The sequence below is a fragment of the Poecilia mexicana genome, unplaced genomic scaffold, assembly GCF_051168715.1.
Source record: "Poecilia mexicana isolate PSO_F unplaced genomic scaffold, ASM5116871v1 scaffold_19, whole genome shotgun sequence".
Lineage (NCBI taxonomy): Eukaryota > Metazoa > Chordata > Actinopteri > Cyprinodontiformes > Poeciliidae > Poecilia > Poecilia mexicana.
In genome coordinates, this window is record NW_028263388.1 from 3429276 (window position 1) to 3453618 (window position 24343).

At 39.6% G+C, this 24343-nt stretch overlaps 1 protein-coding gene and 1 long non-coding RNA gene across 2 annotated transcripts; one reads left to right on the forward strand and one right to left on the reverse strand.

Moving 5' to 3' along the window:
• Window positions 1-11981: 11981 nt before the first annotated feature.
• Window positions 11982-18203, reverse strand: hhex (hematopoietically expressed homeobox). The gene is made up of 4 exons (XM_015014216.2): window positions 17600-18203; window positions 14832-15010; window positions 12803-12853; window positions 11982-12714 (listed from the first exon to the last, which is right to left on the reverse strand). The coding sequence occupies exons 1-4, from the start codon at window positions 18012-18014 to the stop codon at window positions 12451-12453; spliced, it is 909 nt and encodes a 302-aa protein (XP_014869702.1). The 5' UTR covers window positions 18015-18203; the 3' UTR covers window positions 11982-12450.
• Window positions 17827-20449, forward strand: LOC148153569 (uncharacterized). The gene is made up of 2 exons (XR_015766388.1): window positions 17827-17967; window positions 20236-20449. It is a non-coding gene; the product is annotated as an uncharacterized LOC148153569 (long non-coding RNA).
• The last annotated feature ends 3894 nt before the right edge of the window (window positions 20450-24343 follow it).

A 24343-nucleotide genomic window follows, 5' to 3' on the forward strand; every position in this document is an offset into this window, starting at 1 on the left:
GTTGTATCACTGAGTTTGCTTCTGTTTCTGCCACAATACTGTTTGATAGATTTATTGGCGTTTTGTTCATTTCTTAAATAAAAATAAAGTGTTTTATTAAATTACTACACAAAGGTAAGAATGCATTTTGTAACATAACAAATGGAGGAAAATGATAAGCATAAAGCTTAGCTCCTCATTCTCCATTCCTTCCTCAGTGTAAATTTAATGTTTTGGTTTCATTGTTCTTCCATGGCTCCTTACCTGATCCTCTGTGATTATCTTTGATACAGTGTCATTCCTCCCTGTTGTCTTCCTGTTAAGTTCTTCAATTGTTCCTTTGGCAATTTTCTTGGGACTCATGAAAGTTTCCACTTTGATTTGCTTAATAAACACTCAGATCTTCTGATGCGCTTGACTTTGTATGAACTTTGGTCCCACCAAAACCATTCAACATGACATCTTCTGCTTAGTATTTCCAATCATATCTATCACACCACTGCACTATTAGCATAAGCATTTATGTCAAGTCACATTATTAACTTCTAAGATCTTATTTTATGTCAGCTGACTGTACTGCTGTCTTACCTGGTAGTTCCCTGTCTTTGTTCATCTGGATGATCTTACACAAGGCCCTTAGAAATCACCCATGTTCACCCAGTGACTCAGTGTCTCCTTAAGAATCAATTCTATGTTGAGGCAGAAAAGTTCTAGTTCTATATTTTTATTGGTAGAGACAGATCCAGAGAAGGTTCAGACAGTCATTAATTGTCCCAATGCTGGTAGCTGGAAGTAATTAGTGTTTTAGTCTTACTTAGGGTTGCCACCTTTCAGAAATAAAAATAAGGGACACTCCCCACAGCGCGTCGTCCTACTCTTGTGGGGTGGGACGTCCGCTGCAGTGATAGACATTATTTTATGGCAGTGTTTTTTGTTTTTAAAAAGTGATCCATAGAGCAATCGTTCATGCATAGAGGTCGGTTAGAGTACCCCAAAACTGTACTCCAATCAGAGTAGCAATTAAATTAAACACGTTTAATTAAACAAGTGTAAAAAGTATTTGGTAAACCACCCAAGTACTGGTTTATTTGGTAAACCACCAAGTACTGAGTAACTGATCATAACACCTGATTTAATATTCAAAATGTGTCCTCAGACAGCCAAAAGTATAAAAGTCATGTGAACATCCTGGTATTTTAGTCAGTGTTTTTTGAAACAACAACAACAACAACAACAAAAACAAACAAACAAACAAAAAAAAACTGAGCAATATTTCATCATTTGATATATTAAGTGAGCCAAAGAGCCACATCTGTCTCCAGAGATCCAGGTTGCAGATCCCTGGCAGATGGAAAGCGTGATCCTTTCTCTATACAACAGTTAAAAGTGCAGCACTAGAATATTTAATTCATTGTTAAAGTAAAATTGTGAAGGTTAAAATAATCCATCACTGAGTATTAACATAAGACATTTAGTTAGTATAATTTCTTAGGTACCCCGTTGGCCCCCATCTAGAACCGCCCCTGGGCTGCAGGTCTGTGTCTGGTGCATTAATAATACATTAAATGACCACTGAACACTGAATTCATAAAATATATCAACATTTCAAAATAAAGCATACAGAAAGATTAACAAACCTTTTAAAGTAGGAAATATTGATGTCTATTTGTATGATTTGTTCTTTAAATGACCATTAGTATTATTTTGACTGATATTATTAATAAGCAAATAATCAAACCAATATAGCCGACTAAAAGCACAATAAAAAAAAACTTTAAAAACTTAGTAATAAAATGTTCTACCATATCAGCCTCAGGAGATTATTGAGGGATGAAGAGATGATGATTTCTGGTTCTTTAGGCTCTTACGCGTCAGCAGTTCCTCTCCTGATCTATTCTGTCTGGTATCACACTGCATCACAATGGACACATTTTTTTTAATTGTCTTTATTCATCCTCACAAACATTATTCCTACTCACGTATGTATCTTTACGAGAGGTTTTGCTTCTAAGGACGGTGGAGTATCATGTCAAGGACGTTTTAAAAAGACTCGGGTTGATAGCACCTCACCGCGGCTGCGTAGTGTCCGTTTCTAGGCAACCGTGACAACAGCGTCGGTCCGTAGCATTCTCGGGTCCTTCCCGCCACCAGTGTTTTATTTTGGTCATTATTGTTACACTTAGTGTTGATATGTGTGTGATAGGCGTGTCTATTGAACATTTATAGAAATACGGAACGTATCGGTTCAATACTGGACGCAACATTTAACAACCAAATATGGGACGATTCCGTATTTTACGGGACGGGTGGCAACCCTAGTCTTACTGTACCTTCATGAAGAACCGCAGTCAAACAGTTCTTCTTACTGCACACACACCTCCAGAGAAACATTCTCTCTGGTCACCTGAAGCAGAAAAATTCTCTGAACTCAGTTATTTCTGGAGCATCCAACCTAACACTCAAAATCAATTCACTTTGAAGATCCAACACTGGAGTGGGTGTGGTCACTGCTGCCACAGAGAAATCCATTTTAGAAACTACTTCCACACAGACTGATGCCTTTCTTTCTTTCTTTATTTATTTTCTTTATTATGTTAACTGTGATTATTTGCTACTTACAGCAAATGGAAGTAAATTTAAGATAAGAATAGTACACCAGACAAAAAAAACAAACAACAAAAAAAAAACATTTTGATACAGAAATAATGATTAGTATGTCTCATACTTGCCTTAAGATTCCCTCTCTGACTCGTTGCCCTTTCCCCCTCTCTCCCTTCCCCATATAGATATTTACCACCACAGCTCATGTTGTTCCCAAACTGTCCTCTGTGCTCTTTAAGTCCCTTAATTCACCTGGATGTTTGCTACATTTGGCCATAGCTATTTATTATCTGTAGCCTTGCTTTGCCAGGATGGATTGTTTGAAGAGTTAATAGTTCAGGTGGACTCATTGTAAATTGGATGGTGAGGCAGAAAATCCTGTACTCTTCTAAGTATCAGGTGAATACTTTTAAAACCTCCCTATCTCCCATTTGCTTATGGCCTAATTGAAAAGTAAATAGCACACTTGACTGCACCCATGAATCGGTGAGTGATATCTCCTTAGCTGCCGGAGGAATGAAAGCCTTCTTTGACCTCTCCTGTTTTCCATTGCTTCAAATGGCCTCCGTCACACATTATCTATTGCATTATTGTTTGAGGGATTAATGTTTCAGTGTCTAACCTTTTCACACACAGATTAAGTGGTTTTTGGAACAGCTTCATGCCCTAAATGTTGACTCACCATCTGCGACACAGTACGCTGCTGGACTGATGAACTAGAGGTGTACAGGAACAGTATTTTTATAAGACATAGGAAATTACCTCCACACACAGTAATAATCAATAACTGATCATGAAGAAAGTTTTCAATTTGAATAACATTTTGGAGTTGTTTGCAAAATGTCTTCACTTAGGCCTGACTCAAGACACCTTTAATGCAAAGTTGCACTAAAATACCATTAAAAGTGTGAACTTTGCATTATTAGGTAAATAATGACAGTTTAAAAGAAAAGTTCCATTTATTTTGGCTTTTTGGTCTGCTCTTGAGTTGGCACTCCAGGGTGATGAAGCATCTTTTAAAAAAAGAGAACTGGAAGTTATGCTCCAGGTAGAGATAAAACTGCCAACACATTGGTAAGGTTTATCCCAGTATATTAGAAATAAGAATGTTGCCAGTAGTCAAACTCCTGATTCAGGTAAGTCACTGGGTTTTTGTCTCAGTTGCTGAACACTGAACAAACTCTCTTCTATTGCATGGATGTCTTGTTGTCTGATCCATTTCAAGTAAGTTTTAGGCCCCGTTTACACGACAACGATTTCGGGGGAAAACGGAAGAGTTTTGTTGCGTTTGTAGTGCGCATTTACACGAAACCACCGAATGTTTTCTCTGACAACGGCACAGATTGAAAACGGGTTCCAGAGTGCGATGTTTCTGAAACGTACCGTTTTTCCGTTGTCGTGTAAACCGAGAAAATGGATCTTTTCTTCCAGAGAATCCCCAGCTCATGCATAGTATGACGCAAAACATAGCTGCTTCCTACAATCCACAGAAGAAGAAACTACTCACAATACTGGTGTTACTGTTTCCCCATCAGATACGGTTCCCTCAGCGTCTCTTCACTGCTCCGCACCGCCCAGGTGGCAAAATACACGGTGTTTGTTCAGCCTCTTATCTAGAGAACTACGGACCAGCCCCGGCTCCAGACGAGTTTAACGGGGGGGGGGGGGGGGGGGGCATCAACTTATTTTGGGGGGGCAAAATGAGTCTACGTAGCTGAACATAGACAACAACATCAATAGCGTACAGGCTACTTGTTAACAAGCTTAACGTGCTGTATTGATATTAGCTAGTCATCTTTTAGCTATCATTACCTGCATCCAACAGCTTTACTCAACTCAGTCGGTTAGTTTGGGGAAAAAACTGTGCAAAGTTATTTACGTTTTGCTGGTTTGCTGCCATGATTCTAATACACACCTGCACAGCAGCAGCAGGTCTACTTTGCTGCCTCACAGGTGTAAACCCTGCGCGAGCGTCTCAGCGTTAATGTTGCGTTTGAAGGCGGCTCGGAAAAACAGGTTACGACTTGTTAGCAACGGATTAAACTGTTTTAACTGCTGGAAAAGGTGACAGAGGACACGGATATGGGAAGGGCGGGAGCTCCTATTTTATCAAATTTATATAGGAATAACAGACTGTTGGCCATTCCAAGGTAAAAGCAATAAACAGCTTCCAGTCCGGGGCCCGCTACGGACACCGTGAAAGCTCAAACAAGGTGTTGCAACAAAGTTATCCCACTTTTTCCAACTGCATGCGCCCTAATCAGACGCACACAATGCGTGTTTTCTCCCAATCTAAGTGAGAACGGTACCTGATAGGGAAACACGAATCCACATGCCTTCAAGTAGAACTTTTTTTTTAAACACATGTGCACTCAGTTTCAAAGAACCTAGCACCAACTAGGCGCAGCGAGAGCATTACACGTTTTCGATGTGTGCCGTTACTGTGTAAACACAGATCGTAATTAGAACATTTTCGTGTAAACGATCCAACAAAAACGGAACAAAACTTCCGTTTTTGCTGGATTGTTGTCATATAAACGCCCCCTTAGATTCTACAAGCATTGCCCTTTCATAACATTTTTAACAGAATTTAGCAATAATACAACAGTGGTAATACCTAGAAATAATCCTAGTAATTGGTATTTAATATCAAACTATACTACAACAACGTACTGGAAGCATCATGGATTATATTTGTGTTTTCCACATTGTCATGATCCTTTGTTTTTTTGTGTTTTATTTGTTTTTCTGCTTTCATTACTTTTTTTAAGTTTGTGGGATATCAGTCTCTCAATTGATATCCCACAATTATAATTGAACACATCTAGTTAACAATGATGGCAGCAAAAAGATAAATAAAGATGATTCAAACTTGTATACTTTTCTCTGGATATTTTAATTAGACAGTTTGTATCACGTGGGGCATGCTGTAGGCTTGATGCTGTGCATGTTAGAGTTTTCTTTGGAGTAAATAACGGTTTCACTTCTTTATTTTAGGCACTTGTGTCAGCATTAACTTGGTTGTCCACTCAGCATGAAGCCTTTAAACTTAGTCTATTCTGGGTACAAATGACCTCATTAGTGTTGCTGTATGGATGTCAGTGTGGTGTTACAAGGAAACTATCAGAGAAATTCTGAAGAACAGAAGGAGCAGTTTTCATACAATAGGCTCCATAAAATAAATTAATTATTTATGACTGTACCGGATAAAGACCATCATACAGTCTGCATTCTGTAGCTGTTCAAACACCACTGGATGGTTGGACATGTACATGGATTGTGTGCATCAGTCCGCACTGACTGCGGTGCCAAAGGAACAAAAATGCTAGAGCGTGTCGCTGTACACACAGCAGATAAAGCAAACCGGGTTTTATGATGGCTTCCAAGAGTGGATCATTTATCTGTCAGGCACTCAGGTTAAAAAAAAAAACTACTGTTATACACATACACACGCACGCACGCGCACTCACACGCGCACACGCACATACACACACACACACACGCACACGCACACACACACACACGCATTCATACAAAGAGTGTGAGCGCTATGACATTAACTCTAAGAGGTTCAACTCAGTTTATTTTATCAAAGTAGATCACGCCATAAAAATAATTTCAGAGCACTTTCTATAAAAGCAGATGGGTTCTAATCAAATCCAGCTACATTCAGTTAGTTATTTCAGTCCCAACTGTCAGTCATATTCAGTCAGAGGATCATTTCTTCTTGTCCATCAAACTCAAGTCTATATTTTGTTGTTTTAAATTAAAACGTAAACAATAGCAATGTAATCTTGTGCAGAGCCATTTTTCTCACATGCTGCATCCCAAAGTGGGCATCTGTCTGTCACCATTAAGATGTGCAGAGCTCAGCTAGCTCCTACAAGGGACACATCAGAGGAGATGTTTGCCTTCCTGCAACACAAATCATTATCCGGCTAATTAACTTTGAGCTCAAAGGTGGCCAAATGACTGAATGGATGCAATAAAATATATTCTGCAACCCATATTATATTATTGGTAACACTTTATTTGAAGGTGGTTGAATAAGACTGTCATGACACTTTCATTAACATGACATAACACCTGTCATGAACATGAATAAGCCTTCATGAATATTTATGACTGTTATCATAAAGCGTCATTCGATAAATTATGACACTTTTAATACAAAGTTGACATTATTCAAAATGTCTTTGTTATGACAACTTGACATTAACCAAGAAATCATTACTGTTTAAACTTTACCTTTAATAACATAAAGTTACCTCATTTTTAAAGTGCAATCAGTAATACTTTTATAACAAATTTATATCAATATTAAACAATGCTGGTCCAGGAGGAGTGAATGCTGGAGTAAATAACGGTTAAGTCAATGACTCAATGCAATCTGCTGGGTTTCCTTAGATAATAAACCCAGCATGGTATCTGGGCTCTAACTGAGAGATAGTGAGAAGCTCAGTCATCTGGTAGAGATTCAGAGTAGAGCTGCTGCTTCTCCACGTCAAAAGGAGCCAGTGGAGGTGATTCAGGCTTCTGGGCAGAATGCCTCCTGGACACATGGGGAAGACCCAGGACTCCCTGTAGGGACGATGGTTCTCAGCTGACCTGGGAATGCCTTGGGGTTCCTCCCGAGGAGCTGGCCCAAGTGGCTGAGGAGAGGGAAGTCTGAGCCTCACTACTTAGGCTGCTACTCCGCAACATGAACCTGGATTAGCTGAAGAAAATGGATGGATGAATGGACATTTTTTGTAAAGGGCCTTGAGACAATGTACTGTGAATTGGCACTAGACATAAACTGAATTTGGTAAAGAAGGAGCAAATATCCTGAAATTTAAATCTAGCTCAATGGTGTATGGGCTCTTTGCACCTCAGCTTCGGCGTTCGGGGTAAAGCTGCTCGATTGTTTCCGATCCAATACAAATATCATTTACATTAGGTGCTTGCAGGGCTTGGCCAAGGTTTGTACATCGATCCGAAGCCCTAACAAGTAAGCTGGAGAAAGGTTTTAAGATGTTCGCCTCGTTATACATTCACTGATAGGAAGGTGAGTTTTACTTAAACTTTGTGGCTAACATTAACGTTAGCTTATGCTAGTAGGCAATTTTCTCGGACATTGTTCTTGTAAAATGTGCTATTTAAGTATCTAAGCATTCTAACGGACAATGTATTTATCTTATTTTCAAGTATATTATGTGTGTTTATTGTCGTTAGTGTCACAGACTAACGGGGAGGTTACGGTTCGGGCTTTTTACTTCCGAAGCCTGACGAAGCTCAACAAGCCTCATAGCTTGACAGTAGCGCAGCTCTGGTGTCAGAGTTCTGGTTCAGCTGTTCAGGTTCAAAGTTGCTGCTTTTAGAAAAATATGACCGTGTTGCTTCATGTCTCCGTGTTATTTCGTTTTATTTGCATGTTTCTTGTGAAGAGCTCAGATAGGACGGTGTTTACAGCAGTATGTACAGGCGGATCAGTTGCTCGGCTGTCTGGCTCTGGTCTGCTCTCTCGTTCCCATAAACTCTTTCAGGCTGAATATAGAAGTGATTCCATGGAAATAACTCAGGGAGGCTCCTTTATTTACCATCCGTATCCCCGGTAGTTTTAGGCTGATCCGGAGTGAAGTGAAGGCTGCAAACTTTGCTGTGCGGCATTAGCTGGTAGCGACAGATATTTACAAGCCAACTTCTTAATTCAGGATCGCTTGGAAATTAACGAAAACTTAAAAGCCCATTATATTAGGAAGACAACAATGTTAATAGTATTGTTTTTTTTGCATCTGAAATACGACTTAGTCTTTTCTACCAGTCATGGTAACTCAAAGCGGAAAAAAGTGAGCCGCATTAGCTCCTGGAGATGTGACGTCAACGCCTTAGGTGCAAAGAGCCCATTTAGATTGAAAGTTGCATATAAAATGGTGGGTCCTCTTGGGTTCTTCCCATTTTAAATGAACCACATTCATGAGCTGTATATGAAACATTTTTTCCAATGTATTTTAAAGGTCTTAATTTATTACTAAAGTAAATAATTCAATTGGGGAATCTAATTAAAATTTAAATCAAACTTTACGGTAAAATTTCACATAAAAATATAAATATCTCTTGAAATTATTTTTCCGGAAATAAATTAGTGTTTTGTGGTGTCATTGACTAAAAACTCTAACATTTTAACATGGCTAACCTGCACAGAAACTTGCCTGCAGACCAATCACCTATTCTGTGGTATATTTTGCCACACTGAGTGACTTTTGTACAGAGGACAGATATTATAAATTCACAAAGTTCTGCAGCTCATGACTGGCTAAAAAGATATGAAATTGTTGCGAAAGACTTAAAGAAATTTATAGAGTTATTATTTTCTTAAGATAAAATGCATTAATAGACACGTGTGTCAAGTTTTATAAGAAATAGTCACATGCAAAAACTCTATTTTAGGATTTTTAAAAATCCATTTAATTGTGCCACTTGTGGCTTCCCGTTCTTGCTAGGTGATCCAAATGGTTCATATTTTAGATTTCTGCTTGTGCACCATTTTTAGACTTGAACAACAAATACCATCATGGGCCAAAACCTCTTCTAGTAGTCCAGGTTCAATCGGGCAAATCAGAGAACAGAAGGACAAGTTGTGAAGGATGACGTCAATTTTCTACACCGTTTAGAATTTGCCTGTAGCAATGGCAGCAGAGGAAGTGAATGAAGCCGATCGGTTCATGTTGGTCACACTTCCAACATACTGAATTAACATTAACAGTTACCTCGTTTAGATCAACTTTTTCTTCACAGTGGAGGACGGTTGGTTACAGCACAGGGAACTTCCAGTAAGCTTCATAGTGTCGAATGGGCACATTACACACATCATGGACAAATGTTACCAATTTGGTCAAATTTAAAACGTCAACACTGTCCACACCTAGAGGGAAGCAATCGATTCTCAAAAGCCAGACCCTCTGGAGGAAGCAAAGTGTAGAACAAGGAGCTGGTTTTACCAGGCTGCCTTCAGATGTTTCTTATTGTCAAAGTGTTGGAAGCTGGCTGACTCAGAGTGGAGGGACTAACTTTTTACTTTTCTCTTTACTCATGTTCTGTTGACTTTAAGAAATCAAAGGAATGAAATTGGGTTAGACATAAAGACAGTTAAGGAGTAACTTCTCATCAAAGTCTTACCATTTTTTTCTGTTGTGTGTCCTCTCCACATGAGCCTTCGTCCCCGCTGGTGACACCAGTATTGATGTGAGCAGTGTTGTCCCTCATTAATTTATCAGTTTAACAGAGTCAGGGAAGGGGGGGTGTGGCAGGGGGCTCAGCAGGGGGAGATAATGGCTTCCATTTGGCCAAGGTCAACAGTCAACACATTCCTCAGTCGTTCAAATACATCCACACATTAACTTGTGTCCATCAATACCACCAAACACACAAACACCCACACACACACGCACACACACACACACACATATACAGGAAAATATAGTCGGTATGTTTTAGTGACATTGTCTTGTTCTGTCTAATCTCTATTTAATTTCAGGATCTGATTGTTTCTCATCATCTTCACTTCAGTCAGTTCTGTTTTATTTCCTCTGTCACTGAGCTCCATATTTAAATAAGCAATAAATAAATTGCATTATTTTACTTTTTTAATGCACTGCCATTCATAGAAACATGGCAACAAACTAAATATACACTGGAAAAGAAGATTTGGTACAAGATGACAGCTTTCATAATCAGGAAGGATAAAACGGAAGTGTTGAAAAATGTCATTAAAATACTCCAGCACACTGGAATCTGACTTTTAATCTATCTGATTATCTTTCAGTTCCAAGTCTTCCTCATTAAACATGTCGAGCGTTACATATGAACGAGTAAAGACATAACTGTCCATTTTCAATTACAGTTAGTGTTCTCATAGGGAAACATTGACAGTCAGATATTGACCCTCACACTCACCCTCACACACTGGGCTGACTCAGAATACTCCTCACTTATTCATTACCTCCTCAAACATTCCATTGAAATGTATGTGTGTGAACTAGTCATTAGACTCTAATCACCTTGTATTTGTTCTTCATTTGGTGCTTGAATTGACCAAACGAGGAAGACTGGCTCTGCTTAAACCCATCAGCTTCACATAAAAGCTGCCTTCTTTTTATCATGTTTGAAAACAAACCTCTGTGATCACTCCTGATTTCTTTATCAATATCCTTTGTGTGTGTGTGTGTGTGTGTGTGTGTGTATGTGTGCGTGTGTGTGTGTGTGTGTGTGTGTGTGTGTGTGTGTGTGTGTGTGTGTGTGTGTGTGTGTGGCTGCTGAACATTTCACCTACCAACTGTGTGTGCTTTCCTTTGAATGTTGACTTTACTCTGCACAATTTGTGAACCATTACACAATACAGAAGCTGAGATCAATGAATGTTCTGTTGACTGTAGAATAGTCCTGCATGTGGAGGCCATTGAACCTTGGTAATGTTACCCAAACAAGCCGATTACTGGATATGCATCACATTATCACACAGAGTCACGGGTCTGGGTTGCATTTACAGAATTTTTAGGATTATTTTGAAATCTGCTCATTTTTTATTCCTGTGAAAATGTCCTGCATGTGAACAACCCAGGTCTGTGTCTCATGTCTATCAGCTCTCTCTGTTGCTGCTTCTCTGAAGGTTCAGTCAATCATTAACCTAATCTACTCACTGAAAAAGTCCCACTCATACTGTTTGCATGGCAGCTTGATAAGCTATTTGAAGTTAGATGTGGTGATGGGACAACAATCAACATGGACCGAATGGCTCGCTAATCTGTGGCTGTCTTTATTTCAGCATCTGGGGACAAAGAGCAGCAGCTCAGTGAAGAACGGTGATTAGGTTTAAATTAAAAGCTGGAAGTGTGTGTGTTTTGGTGATATGACAATTACTGAGACAGGAGCTAAAGAAGATTTGGACAGAATCGCTGAGATGTTTGGGATTATGGAATCTTTTCTATGATCAATGGTGCAAATAAAACAAAAACTGAAACAAAGTCAATTTACTCAAATCTGTACAAATAAGTCTTCTTTGAACCTTGCACAGATTTTGCACATCATTGAGATAAACATCTAATTTGATTAAAAATGATTCAAAGTAGTTTTCATACAAATACATTTGTGCACCTCAGTCAGCAAAAACTATGTTAACAGCAGGATTAACATCCAAGTATTAAGAAAAGAGATATATTGGTATTTTCCTTTGTTAATACATTTTTATAATTTAAATGTAGATTACTATTATTATTATTATTATTATTATTATTATTATTATTATTATTATTTATTAGTACTATTCAAATATTTGAAGTTCATAAACTGTAAAAATCCAGCTAACTGTAAATTAAAATTGTATTTTTTCAAAAGCAGTTTCGTCCCGATTAACAAAAATGACATTTATGTTAAATGTAATTTAACATGTCTTTATTCAGGTCAGAAAACGTCTTTTAAACATGACTCCAAAAGCACATTGTAAGCTTCACTGATTATTAATTTGTATACCACAATCTGAAAATACATTAAAAAAAAGATAGAGGGAAATACCATATATTTACAGTAATCGTTAGTAGTCACTACTAATGCAACCCAAAAACTATACATCATATACAAGAGGTAAACACAGAGCCGAGGACTGAATGTTAAACAGATCTGTGAATCAGAGCTGCAAAAAGCAGCATTAGCCATGGCTGGAGATAAAGCAATACAAGGTTCCAGTCCCAAAACTGAAAACATTTCCAAGTCCGGATAGCGTCTTTTATTTGAACTTATTTCTGCATTCTCAGGAAGGCACAGAAAGCTAGTTTTAGAAACAGAGTTCATCATCCAGCCGGAACACTGAGAGGCCGTCTGACCTACGCTGCACAATTATGGGTTTAGTGTTAACTCACTGTTGTTTTCTATATCCAGTTCCTGGTCTGAATCATCGGACACATCAGAGTCCAGCTCCGTGGGGGACTGCACAGACCCAGAGTGCAAACGGTTACCCCCCGGGGCCAGCAGGGGGGTTGGGCCTGTCTGCGGGTGCTCCATGCTCTGGATCCCCACCTGCTCCGTCATTTTATCCGACTTACAGTTCCTCCCGAGCGCGCTGTCGTCCTCCACCTCCCGCTTACCGCCCTGGGGATTTTCCTGCCACAGATAGGAAGATGGATTTAAAGTCCACGCAGATGTTTTTACTGACTTTATCTGGCAGCTCTTTGTTAAAAAAGTTCTTCACCTGTTTTAATCTTCTCCACTTGGCTCGTCGGTTTTGAAACCATGTCTTCACCTGAAACACAAAATCACTCGGATGTTCTTTGCCTGTCATGTCACAAATTTTTATTTGTTACATTGTCAGAATTAAACAACAAAAAAGTCAATGTAATGTTTAAGACTTAGAAAACAAAGTTGACAAATAATGAGGTGATTCAAATTCGTGCCACTTTAAAAATAATAAAGCATAACAATATCAATAAAAAAACATCGCTATACAATTTAAACACATGCTAGTTCTTAGCTTAAAAACAATAGAATAGAAAGTAGCCCGTATGATCGCTGATGATTCTTAGCTGTTTCTTCACTGCCTGTTTCCACTGGAAACAGGCAGTGAAGAAACAGCTAGGTATTTTTAGAAACGGTCAAGTAATTATTAGAAAATATAATTGCTTTTCTATTGCTATGAACGGCAGCAAACTTCAGTACTCGCTTTATCAATCATAATAAATGCGTAATTTTCTTAGTTTTGAAGCTGTTGTCTGCTGGTTTTATCGACAGGTGGATATTGAACGTCTACATGATGGTTTTTGTTTTTTTGATGCAAAATCGGCATAAAGTAGAGATCTTAGAAGAATGATCCTCATGTAGGCTCATTGGGTCAGTGGAAAGAGCAGGCCTAATGTGCTGCCCTGAAGGCTCTTAATTTTCACTTAATTACTATTTCACTTTCTAATAGTTTTTAGATACTGATTAGAAAAGCCCGTGTAGTAACAAGAGTTGCAAATTAGTTTACGCCATAATCACCATGATACATGCATGGGACTGCTGCTCTGTTCGGTTTGTCTGTTATCGTGTATTATTTGTGCCTATAATAATAATAATAATAATAATAATAATAATAATAATAATAATAATTCCAATTTCACTGCTGATTCATGCACTACCGGTGTAAAAAACTTGGTTTGGTCGGGATGATTAGAAAAGCGCTTCAAATCAGTCAGTTTACTATGTAGTGGTAAACACTGAAACGTCATCATCAAGGAATAAAAAAAGAACATTTATTAATTATAGTGTTGTGAAAAAATGTGAACAGGAGATGGAAAAATGATACATGGGATAGATTCATTATGGTTAAAATAAAGACTTGAATTGAAAAATGTCACATTAAAATTCAACTCAAAATAAATGACTTGCCCGAAAGTTGTGTCATTTCAATTTGCTATGCATGTTCTTTTCGAATTTTTAGGAAAATGCTCCCCTCCCGTCTCCTGCAGCTGATCAGACTTTATGCTTTTATTTACTGAGGTTAAACTGCAGCTCAGGGAGAGCCTCGGTTATACGACTAACTACAGCTCTGTCTTGTAAATGAGGTATTGGATCTTAATGAGGCAACCTGTATGAATAAAGGTCAAATAATAATAATAATAATAAAACTTTTAAAATAGTTGAATTTAACTAAACATAAAGCATGAGAGGTCTGTTCCTAGTCTCTCAAAAAGACTTAACGATAACAGTCCAGGAGGACATGTCCATCCATCCCGAACAGAGCGAGATTTCTGAACTGCTTTTCAGTCAGTCCTTTCGCATTAAGAAATTACTTTAAAATTAAACAATTATTGTTTTAAATCGTGTAAAAAAATATACATTCACAGTTAGTAATCCCAAAATTATTCATACCCATGTGGAAAATTTGGATTTATAATCGTCTTTTATTTTTAGCGCCAGCCGAGCCGCAGCGGGTCGGGTTGCTGTTTGTTCCGCTCAGAAGTAAAAAGAGGAGAAATAATTAAGTCTAGATAAAAATAGATAAAATATTATTTTCAAATCGAATACAAAGCTGACGTTTATGGCTAAATGGGGAAAAAAACCGCATAACTTTGAGGCGCATTTAGCGGCTAGGATTTTTAAAGCTTTCTCGTTTATAAAAAAAGAAGAAAGATTATTATTATTATTATTATTATTAAAGCCAGACAGAGCTCCCGTCTTCCCGGAGGAAAAAGGCTGAGATGAAACAAAGTTCGGTTGGTTCTGGGCAGGTTCGGCCTCCTCACCTGTCTCTCGCTGAGCTGCAGCATCTTGGCCAGACGCTTCCTCTCCGGAGGGGACAGGTATTTCTGCGTCTCGAACTTCTTCTCCAGTTCGACGGTCTGGTCGTTGGAGAACCGGACCTGGCCTCCCTTTCTCTTGTGTAGGGGCCGCTGGATAAATGGGCTCCACAACAGGGGCTTCCCTTCTCACACACACACACACACACACACACACACACACACACACACACACACACACACACACACACACACACACACACACACACACACACAACTGCATTATCAGCCGTGTTCTGTTCAGTGACCCGGCCCAGTCAGACGATTCCAGCTTTAGTTTTGCTGCTGCTGGATGTTAGATGTTTTACAGGAAAACAACAATTCAACAATACAGACAGAAACCAGAGCAAACTAAAACCCATTATTAAAATTCAATTATATAGAAATAAACACAATAAAAACAAAGCTTCATATGTGATTATTAGAATTTCTAATTGCATCCTGGATTATAGGGGAAGCCCATATAAGGAAAGCAATACTTGGAGCTTCTGCAGAGAAAAAGACCGCATAGATGTGCGGAATCAGCGCAGTTTCCTCCCAGTAATGGTGTGGAACAAACAACAGCAGCCAGCCGCCTGCTGCATGCTGCCTTTTCAGGAAGGTCGTGACAGAGTGAAAACTATGGCCAAATATCCGCTCATGTGCTTCCTGCTTTCTGCTGTGATTACAGACGAGGAGGGCAGCTATCCACTGAGCAGGCGCCTGGTCTCACTCACACTAAAATGATGCCATGTGCAGCTTTTCATGCAATCTGCGGTATTTTCATCCTCTTATGACCAGAAGGATTGTCTAAGCTGTGGAAAGGCCAATAAAGGTGATAGTGGCCTGATATCGAAGACAAGCTCAACTCTAGTATCCGGCAATTATTCTCTATTACTGTGTGTTAATAGTTTTTATGGCAAATCAAACAAACAAACAGACTCATGTCACATCCTGTCAGTGGATCGTGTTGATTCTTTGTAAAGGTTTTAGGTAAATGATAAACTGTTTGAATAATCATTCAGAAACCAAAAACAGAAGTTTTGGACTCACATCTGTTCAGATTTCAGCATCAAATCGACGCTCAGACGGTTTTCAGTTTAATCATCACAAAACTGGAGAAATGTGAAACAAACCAGAATCAGTCCCAATGAAGGCTAAAATAAACTCAACTGAACAATTACAAACAAACTGCATTTTATAGTTATTTGCAAACTTTTATATATTTTCATTACAAGTAAAATAAAGTATAAATTATGCACATTTTGTTGCAGTTTTTGCATAAACCTGTTTGACTTCAAAGCGGCTCCTTTTTAAAAATAATTATAGACCTCCATTAAAATAACCCGATTATTGCATAATTCCAACAAACTGATCTGGAGTCTGTTTAGAGGTGATCAGGTTGTGAGCCGCGCATGCGACTCAGTCTGGAACCCGGAGGCTCTTCTTGTTCTATCTCTGCTGTGGGGGTCCCAACGGGCCCCGGGGTGCCCCCTCCTCCCGCCCCTCCTCTCTCTCTGCCTCGCCGCCTGCCATGAAGAAAGTCAGCCACATCCTCGCAGGGCCCGGCAGAGGAAGTGCAACAATATGTGAAAAACGGATCCCGGGCTATCAGAGGCCGAGTGTTTCCTGAATATGTCTGTATTGAGGATGTCGATAAAATAATCAGCAGCGTGCAGCGGCCTCCCGAGGAAGCGGCTGGCCGGGGTGAGACAGGAAAACATTTAACAGCTTCTGAGAGCAGATTTACTCCTATCGACAGGCTCACAGCTTCCGCTATGAACGGAAAAAGGCCCGGCTTGTTCACTAGCCCAAAATCACTATACTTCAGAGGACCGTCCTATATTCATTATCAATCTTATCTAATTTAAGTTGAACTCAGCCGAGTCCAACCAGGCCTGCTGGATATTTACACCAATCATCACTTCTCCAGACCAACAATCAGCTGCTCATGATAGAGGGGATTCTTCTGATCTTCCAGAACAATGGGCCCCCGGAGAACAAGTCAAGGTCGGCAACTCAGGGCCCCCAGGGCAACCCCAGCGTGCTGAATGGATATGCCTGAAGCTATTGTGGCCCTAAATGTCTGTCACAATAACAGCGTGACTCATGTGTGCGTGGTCAGCCATCATGCGCAGAAGCTCTTTGGGAAAACTGTGCAAAAGTCTCCAGCTGGTTGTGGTCCTGTGTACAGTGTGTGTGTGTGTGTGTGTGTGTGTGTGTGTGTGTGTGTGTGTGTGTGTGTGTGTGTGTGTGTGTGTGTGTGTTTTTGCACATAGCGAACATGCAACTGGAGAAGATCTGAAGTTCGATATGCACCACCAAGCGTGATACTCATGCAAAAACGGTTTCGTTGGCACTGAAACGAAGTTTGTTAACGCAGAAAAGCGCCTGCACTGAGTCAGAGAGAATGGTGTTACAGTCATAAAGGCCGGGCATATTTAGAATTGATCATATTTAGACCTGATTGTTGGGAAATGATGATATGTTAACTGAGGCACCCTTACCAAGATATGTTTTCACACAAAAAAGGGAATACAAACTAATTTTAACTGTCAAAGGAAACCCGAAAACACTGTTTTGCTCAGTAACAGTAATAATGGGACTTGATGATGAAGTGGAAGAATCCACCCTGAGTCTAGGAACAAAGTTTACGCACAATGAAAGAAACCAGCTGTCAGATAAACAACTGTCAGAATGGAGAAAGTGAAAAGGGGGCGCTGGTCTCTGCTCACCGAGGGGGTCCTGTCGGAGCAGCGCCTGTGCGTATTCCCCCATGGAGCGGTGTTGCTGCTGGTGGAACGGGTAGATGGAGCCGTTGAAGGCTCCGACGGGGCCGTAGGTCGTTGTCAGCGCGGCGTGGGACAGCACCGGGTGGATCGGCGTGGGCTCGTAAATCGGTGTCCGGTAGGGAGAAATCAGACTGGTGAAGGAGGAGTTCGCTGACGGGAGTGTCGGTGTGGGGATCACCGGAGTGGAGCAGGAGGAGGAGGAAGATGAAGAGATGGCGGCCGAATCAGTCCTTCCCAGGATGTCCTCGATGTAGAAGGGGGTCGGGTGAGCGGGCTGGATGGGGGTCGGTGCGTAAAGCGGGACGCTCATGGTGTGTACCGCTGCTGACGCGCTGCGTCTCTCCGTCTCTTCCAGCATAAATCTAACACCTTCCTCAGGTCTTCAGTCCAGAGCCTTCTGTAACTCCCAGCTCTGGCGCTGAGCTTACTTTTCCTCACTTCAACTAACCAAGAGGGTCCCTGGACTGCGCAGGGGCCGTTACAGTGTTTTGGTGCCCATCAGGACGGACTGCTGTCCAGCTGACACTCGATCCAACCGCTGGGTCTGTTATCTGAATGCGCGAGCAGAAGGGAGGAGATAAATGGACGGCCGACTTCCTGCAGGTGGCTGGTGGCCGTTTCTGATTGGCTTTGTCTGAGACCCAAACTCTCCCCGCAGTGAGGGGAGATTTTTATTTTATTTTTCTGCTTTTCAGGAGAATCTCAGACCTGAAAGCTCAAATATCAGCTGGATGAGTTGAATACTGAGAATATAGTTCAATGTGTTCACATCGCTGTCCTGTAGTGTAATGACACACAGGGCTCCCTTTAAACATTCAGACCAGAATAAACTGTTTTTAAAGTTTAACTGAAAGGCAACAAAATAAGTAATAAATATTCAAATGACTTAATCTGGCATCTTTTATAGAAGATGAATAAAAAAGAAAGAAATATGTTCCTAGGAAAAGAATCGTTTTCCAGAACTTAGTTAACAGATCAAACGTATTTTAAAACCAAAGCTTTTTAACTATGGTTCCCATTTTTATGTTATTAAGATCTCAAAAATAGCTACTTTTTAATAGAATCTTTTTTCAGAGCCGGAGTTGCCATCCACACAGCAAATTCAGAAGTGTCAGATTTCCAGTGCAAGTGTTGTATGTTAAAAATACAGTGTTAATTCAACAACATGAGTGTTAGTGAGTGTTAGTTTTCCTAACACTCATAAAAGAGTTCCAAAGAGTTAAACAAAAAGCAATCCAGTCCAGTTTTGATTTCTAAATTAACTCCAACAGTCTAAATAAACATTCAGTCTGGTATTAATTTAGAAATCAACATCAGACAATTCCTCCCACAATTGTAACATATTTGTGACATCACATCAGGGAAGGAGCAATAGATAGGGTAGGGGTTGCAGCAGGACCCCAGCCTGGACCTAAAGAGGGCGTATGTGGGATGTGCTTTTAAGGATCCAATTTTTTTTAATCATATCTAACAAGAACTGTAAAGGAGAGCCCTCTCCTGTTGAAAACTGTGTAAGATACCCAGTAGTTTATATAGTAGGGTACCCCATTGTTGACTCATGGTTGCTAAAAAAAACCTTACCAGACTGACTGATTTTAGTGACATAGCGAGTGTAAAATATTGAATAAAATGTTGTGCCACATGACTGGCTTTATTTTCACTCTTATATTTAACTTTATGACACAAAACTACAAATAAATCGTCCTTATTGTCTCCAGATGCATTATGGGTAAAGCTTGTTACCAACGTCATCATCAGTCACTTGGCAACAAATGGCAAACTAGCGGGGTCAGGCTGCACAGTGGCACAGTTGGTAGAGCTGTTGTCTTGCAGCAAGAAGGTTCTGGGTTCAATTCCCAGTCTTTCTGCATGGAGTTTGCATGTTGTGTGTCTCTGTGTTGCCCTTCGACAGACTGACACCCTGTCCAGGGTGTACCCTGCCTCTCGCCCGGAACGTTAGCTGGAGATAGGCACCAGCAACCCTCCTGACCCCACTAAGGGACAAGGGTGTAAAGAAAATGGATGATAGCTGCAGGGTTGTTTTCTTTAAGTTTTTAGCTATAGACTGCAAAACGGAGGAGTGACTGTGCTGGACCATTGGCTTGATCTATGCCACAGGTGTCAAACTCCAGTCCTGGAGGACCACTGTCCTGCAACATTTAGATGTGCCGCTGCTGCACCACACCTGAATACAATAATTAGGCGATTAGCAGGATTCTGGAGAACATATCTACAGAGTGAGGAGGCAATTGAGCCATTTGACGCTGCTGTTTTGTACCTATGGCACATCTAAAAACTGCCAAAATGTTTTTTCTTTGTCAGTGTGTCATGTTGGTGACTAAAGCCTGTTATGATGACTCCAACACATTTCTTCAGACAGGTTGGCCCGACTTTTAATGCTGTCCAAAATTTTTTCTATAAGCTGACTAATTTGTTTAGTAATTATTTTTGACTTTTTTATGCTTTATCTTGTAAACCAGGTGGGCAGAGTAATTTGAATTAGTTTTGCTCGCACTACTTTTTAAAATATTTATTTATTATCCTAATGTTTCTGCTATATTTCTTGTTTTTCCTTCCAGGCTGGAAGTCTTCCTCCTTCATGTTGGCAAAAACAAGAGCAGCACCAAAGACACTTTACCATCAGTGATCACAAGACCATCCATGGACGCTTCCAATGAACTTTCAAAGCACACTTCAACTTCAGTGCAAAGTACCATGAATGAATGACCTTTGTTGTATATTGCTGTCAGTGCTGTTTGATGTTTTGAAATAAACGTAGATTACATACTGCAACTGGTGCTGCTGTTTTTGTAGCATCTAATGTCTTTTAAAATGAATTTGGGGATTATTGATGGCCAATAGTCTCTGGGGGAAAAAAACGGTTTTAATTGCTCTAGTGGCTTTTATTTGGTAGTAAATTGACAAAAAAAAAAGTGAGTAATTAGAGAAGGGGAAGACTGAGAAGCAAACCCACAACAGCTGAATTGAAAACTAGAGCCTTCATTTGGGGGTTGTGCTTAACCCCTGCACCACCACAGCACACCCTGCTTTACACTGTTCTGTGTTAGATTAACATGTTCATAGTGTTAACTTTTGACAATATACACTAGTGTTGGGTATATTAACACTGAAGTGTGTTTGATTTCAACTACTGTGAGTGTTTATTCAACTCTATCACAAATAACACTTTCAAAAGTGTAACTTCTACACCATCCAGAGAGGACCAATATTGACACTTTCAAAGTGTTGAATTTAACTCTGTAGGAGTTGATGGAACACTTCCAAATTTGCTGTGCAGTCGGTGCTCTGTTATTCCACAGAATTCATTTCAGTGTCAAAAATGTAACCTGGATTGATTTTGAAGAAAAAACAAAACTTATTTTCCTAATCAAAAACCTTTTCTGATACAAACACCTTTAATTGTAAGTGATTTAGGATTTAGTCTTAACTTCTACAAAGAGTCTGGATTACATATCAATCAGGTTTATTTATACGGTGCATTTCAGCAGCAAAGCAATTTAAAGTGCTTTACATCATAAACACAAAAATACAAAATCATCAAATTCAGCACGGATAGTGATCTGTTGTCCTATTGGCTGTTATCCCTGACTTGGCTCCATGTTTATCTGCTCTGTGCATTAATAGGCTATCGGTCTTTTCACTAATGTGTTAAATCACTGGTAAACGTAGCTGACTGTCCAATTCAGTTTATTTATATAACACCAGTTCACAAAAAATGCAGTCTAAAGGCACTTTACAAAAAAAAATTAATAATTTCACGTTCAAATTAATTCAGTACAGTGATTAATTATTCAAATTAGTTTAAAAAGTTATATGAAGTCACATTTTAAAATGTTCTATTATCAATTTTGTCACATAAAAAATGAATTCAATGTCTACAGTGTTTTTTATGTTAGGCTGCCTCCTGATGAACACCGAACAGCAAAGTAAACGTCAAACTCCTATGTGTGCACAAACGTGCACACAACTGAGTAAAACTGATTCTGATTCAGGTGTCTGAATATGTAGCAATCTGTTCTTCTGTCCTGCTTTTTAACAGCGCCCCCTGGAGCCACAATATATGCCGCAGCAAGAGTTCTGATTAAAGTTTTTAAAAAAAAGAGAGAGAGGAAAAAGAGATTTCTCCTATTTTAGCTTCCCTTCATTTGCTTCCTGTGAAATCCAGAACAGAAACTGAAGATTGTCCTCTCACATCTTCAAGACAGTCAAATTCCATCAGATGTTGTATAGTTCCAAACGTTTCTAACAGAGCGCTTTGCTCTCAGTACTGGTCTACCGCTAGATCCTAGAGTTCCTGGTCTACCGCTAGATCCTAGAGTTCCTGAGAGTAGAAAGGATTCAGATCCTTTATTAATTAGGATCAGAGGAGTTCTTCTGTCTTCTCAGAACCTGAGTCGGTCGTTGCAGACGGCTGGTCACATTCAGCCAGGTTCTGGTTCTGCTGAAGATTCCTTCCTGTTAAAGGACATTTCTTTCTCTCACATGCTTGCTTAGTATGAGGGAAATCCAACGACAAAATGCAAATGACTACTATCACAGGTCAATAAGTGCATCAGTCTGCTGGGTTTACTTAGATAGAAAACTGAAGCAATAGGAATAATAAACTGAATTTGACTGCATTGGTTTATAACAAGAGTCCCATGCAGCTTGCTTAGAATCTGTTAATATGGCTGAATCGACTGTCTTGTGCAACACTTGTCATGAATCGGAACAATTTAAATAAACCAAACTGAATATCTGCTGGTCCCAGAATCTGGTGTAACACCTGTCCTTCAACACCTGTCCTATCTGCCAGCAGCCACCACCAACGCTTTCTCCAGAACCAAGGTTGTCAGTTGACAGGAGGCCATGTAAAACCACAACACTGGCCCTGGATTTACCCTCAGGTCTCAAACAGTTTGGAGTGTTATCTTTACTATTGGAAGTTAAACGCCTACAAGTCAGCTGCAATCCATTGTGAATGGCAGCTGAATGGAGGGTGATTATCTCATGATTTGAATGTTTGGAGGTTTCCTGTGAATTTCATGTATCAGGAGATCACCAGTAAAATGATGATAATGGCAATAAATGCAAATTGTTATAATGGCTCCCAAAGTGCATGTTTATTCTGTCAAGCAAGTTTCAGTAAGTGTTAAAGAATAACCTGGGACTTCTGGGTTTCAGAGTTACAGCACGGACAGGGCAGGTCAGGGGCCCCACCTGCACGTGCTATTGTCCATCAGAGCTAATAACCCCCCCCCGCCACCCACCGCGGCATGGGGTCAGGGTGGCATTTTGTCAGGGTTCCCACAATAAATCCAGTGGCTCGATAACGTGGTTAAAGAGCGCTCCGCTACATGCTACTTTCTAACGGCCGTAATTTAGATAAAGTCAGCAAACACACAAATGAGCGGCCTTGAAGACTTAAAAGAAGCTCTCAGCGGCCAATATTTGCGGCATATCGATCCAACCAGCCTCTCCTGGCGTCAGACTCCTGTCCAAAATCTACTGATAACTTCTCCCATCCGCCCTGGCAGCTGGCGCCACCTTCCTCCATGTTGATGTGTGCCATGGATTAACACCTGTCTGCAGGTGCGTTCACTATGATGGCTGCTGAATCTTCCCTACAAACAGCAAGGTTACATCGTATAAGTTCCTCTGTCATAGATCTATAATAATAATAATAATAAATAATAATTTCATTTGTTCAGTTTAAACAAAAATGTCAAATTTTCACATAATAAATATTTGAATGAATCTATAAAATATCCATATATATATAACTAATATATCCCTTTAATGCATGAATTATGATCCTTTGTGTCAGGATTTTTCCCATTTTTTTTTAAATTTTCTTAAGGCATAAAAAGGTAGAAAATTTTTGTTAAAAATATTTTATTAGGTGTTCAATTGTAATTTTTTCCAAATACAAAGTGGTTATTTGAAAAATACGTCAGTAGTATTGTTCTTTAGGGGTTATCTGATGTCACAATATTTTACCTGCAAGAGTCCCCTACAGTAGGACGAGGGACAGGGTTGGTTGGCATGCTTTTTTTGTCTGTCAGCCATATTGGATATAACAAAAATTATTTTATTTGCAGCTTATTGCCAGAAGGTGATAGTGTATTTTATGATGCATTAGTGTCCACTTCAGTGGTCTGTGTGCATTTATAACATAAAAATCAACAAGAAGCTCAAGAAAATGGCTTTTAGTTACCACTATGCATGAAAGGGTTAACTATATCTAGCTATAGCTGCAAAAAATAAATACATTTTATAAAGAATAAGCAATTCGTAATTCTGGAAATTATGAATCAGTTCAAAATGCTCAAAGATTTTAAAAGGTGTTTAATTTTTATGTCACTGTTGCTCCTACTAGCGAGTATGCTATATGTCACACAACACGTCCACTCAGCCACTGAAGGCCCTCGACGACGGTATGCATTTTCAATAATTCTTTGATATCTTTTCATCTAAGGGAAAGCTAGCTAAGCTAACAAAATACTGGTAATTTAAATTACAGAATTTATGCACAAACCTACATTTGCTTAAGTATAAACTGATAGAACTTGATACAGGAATCGCATGTACCTTTATCACTTTAATTTTGTCAGTTATAATTTAAACAGAATCTCTAGACTGCTTGAATAGACAAATTGGTTTCTAAATCGAATCATGAGCCTACAA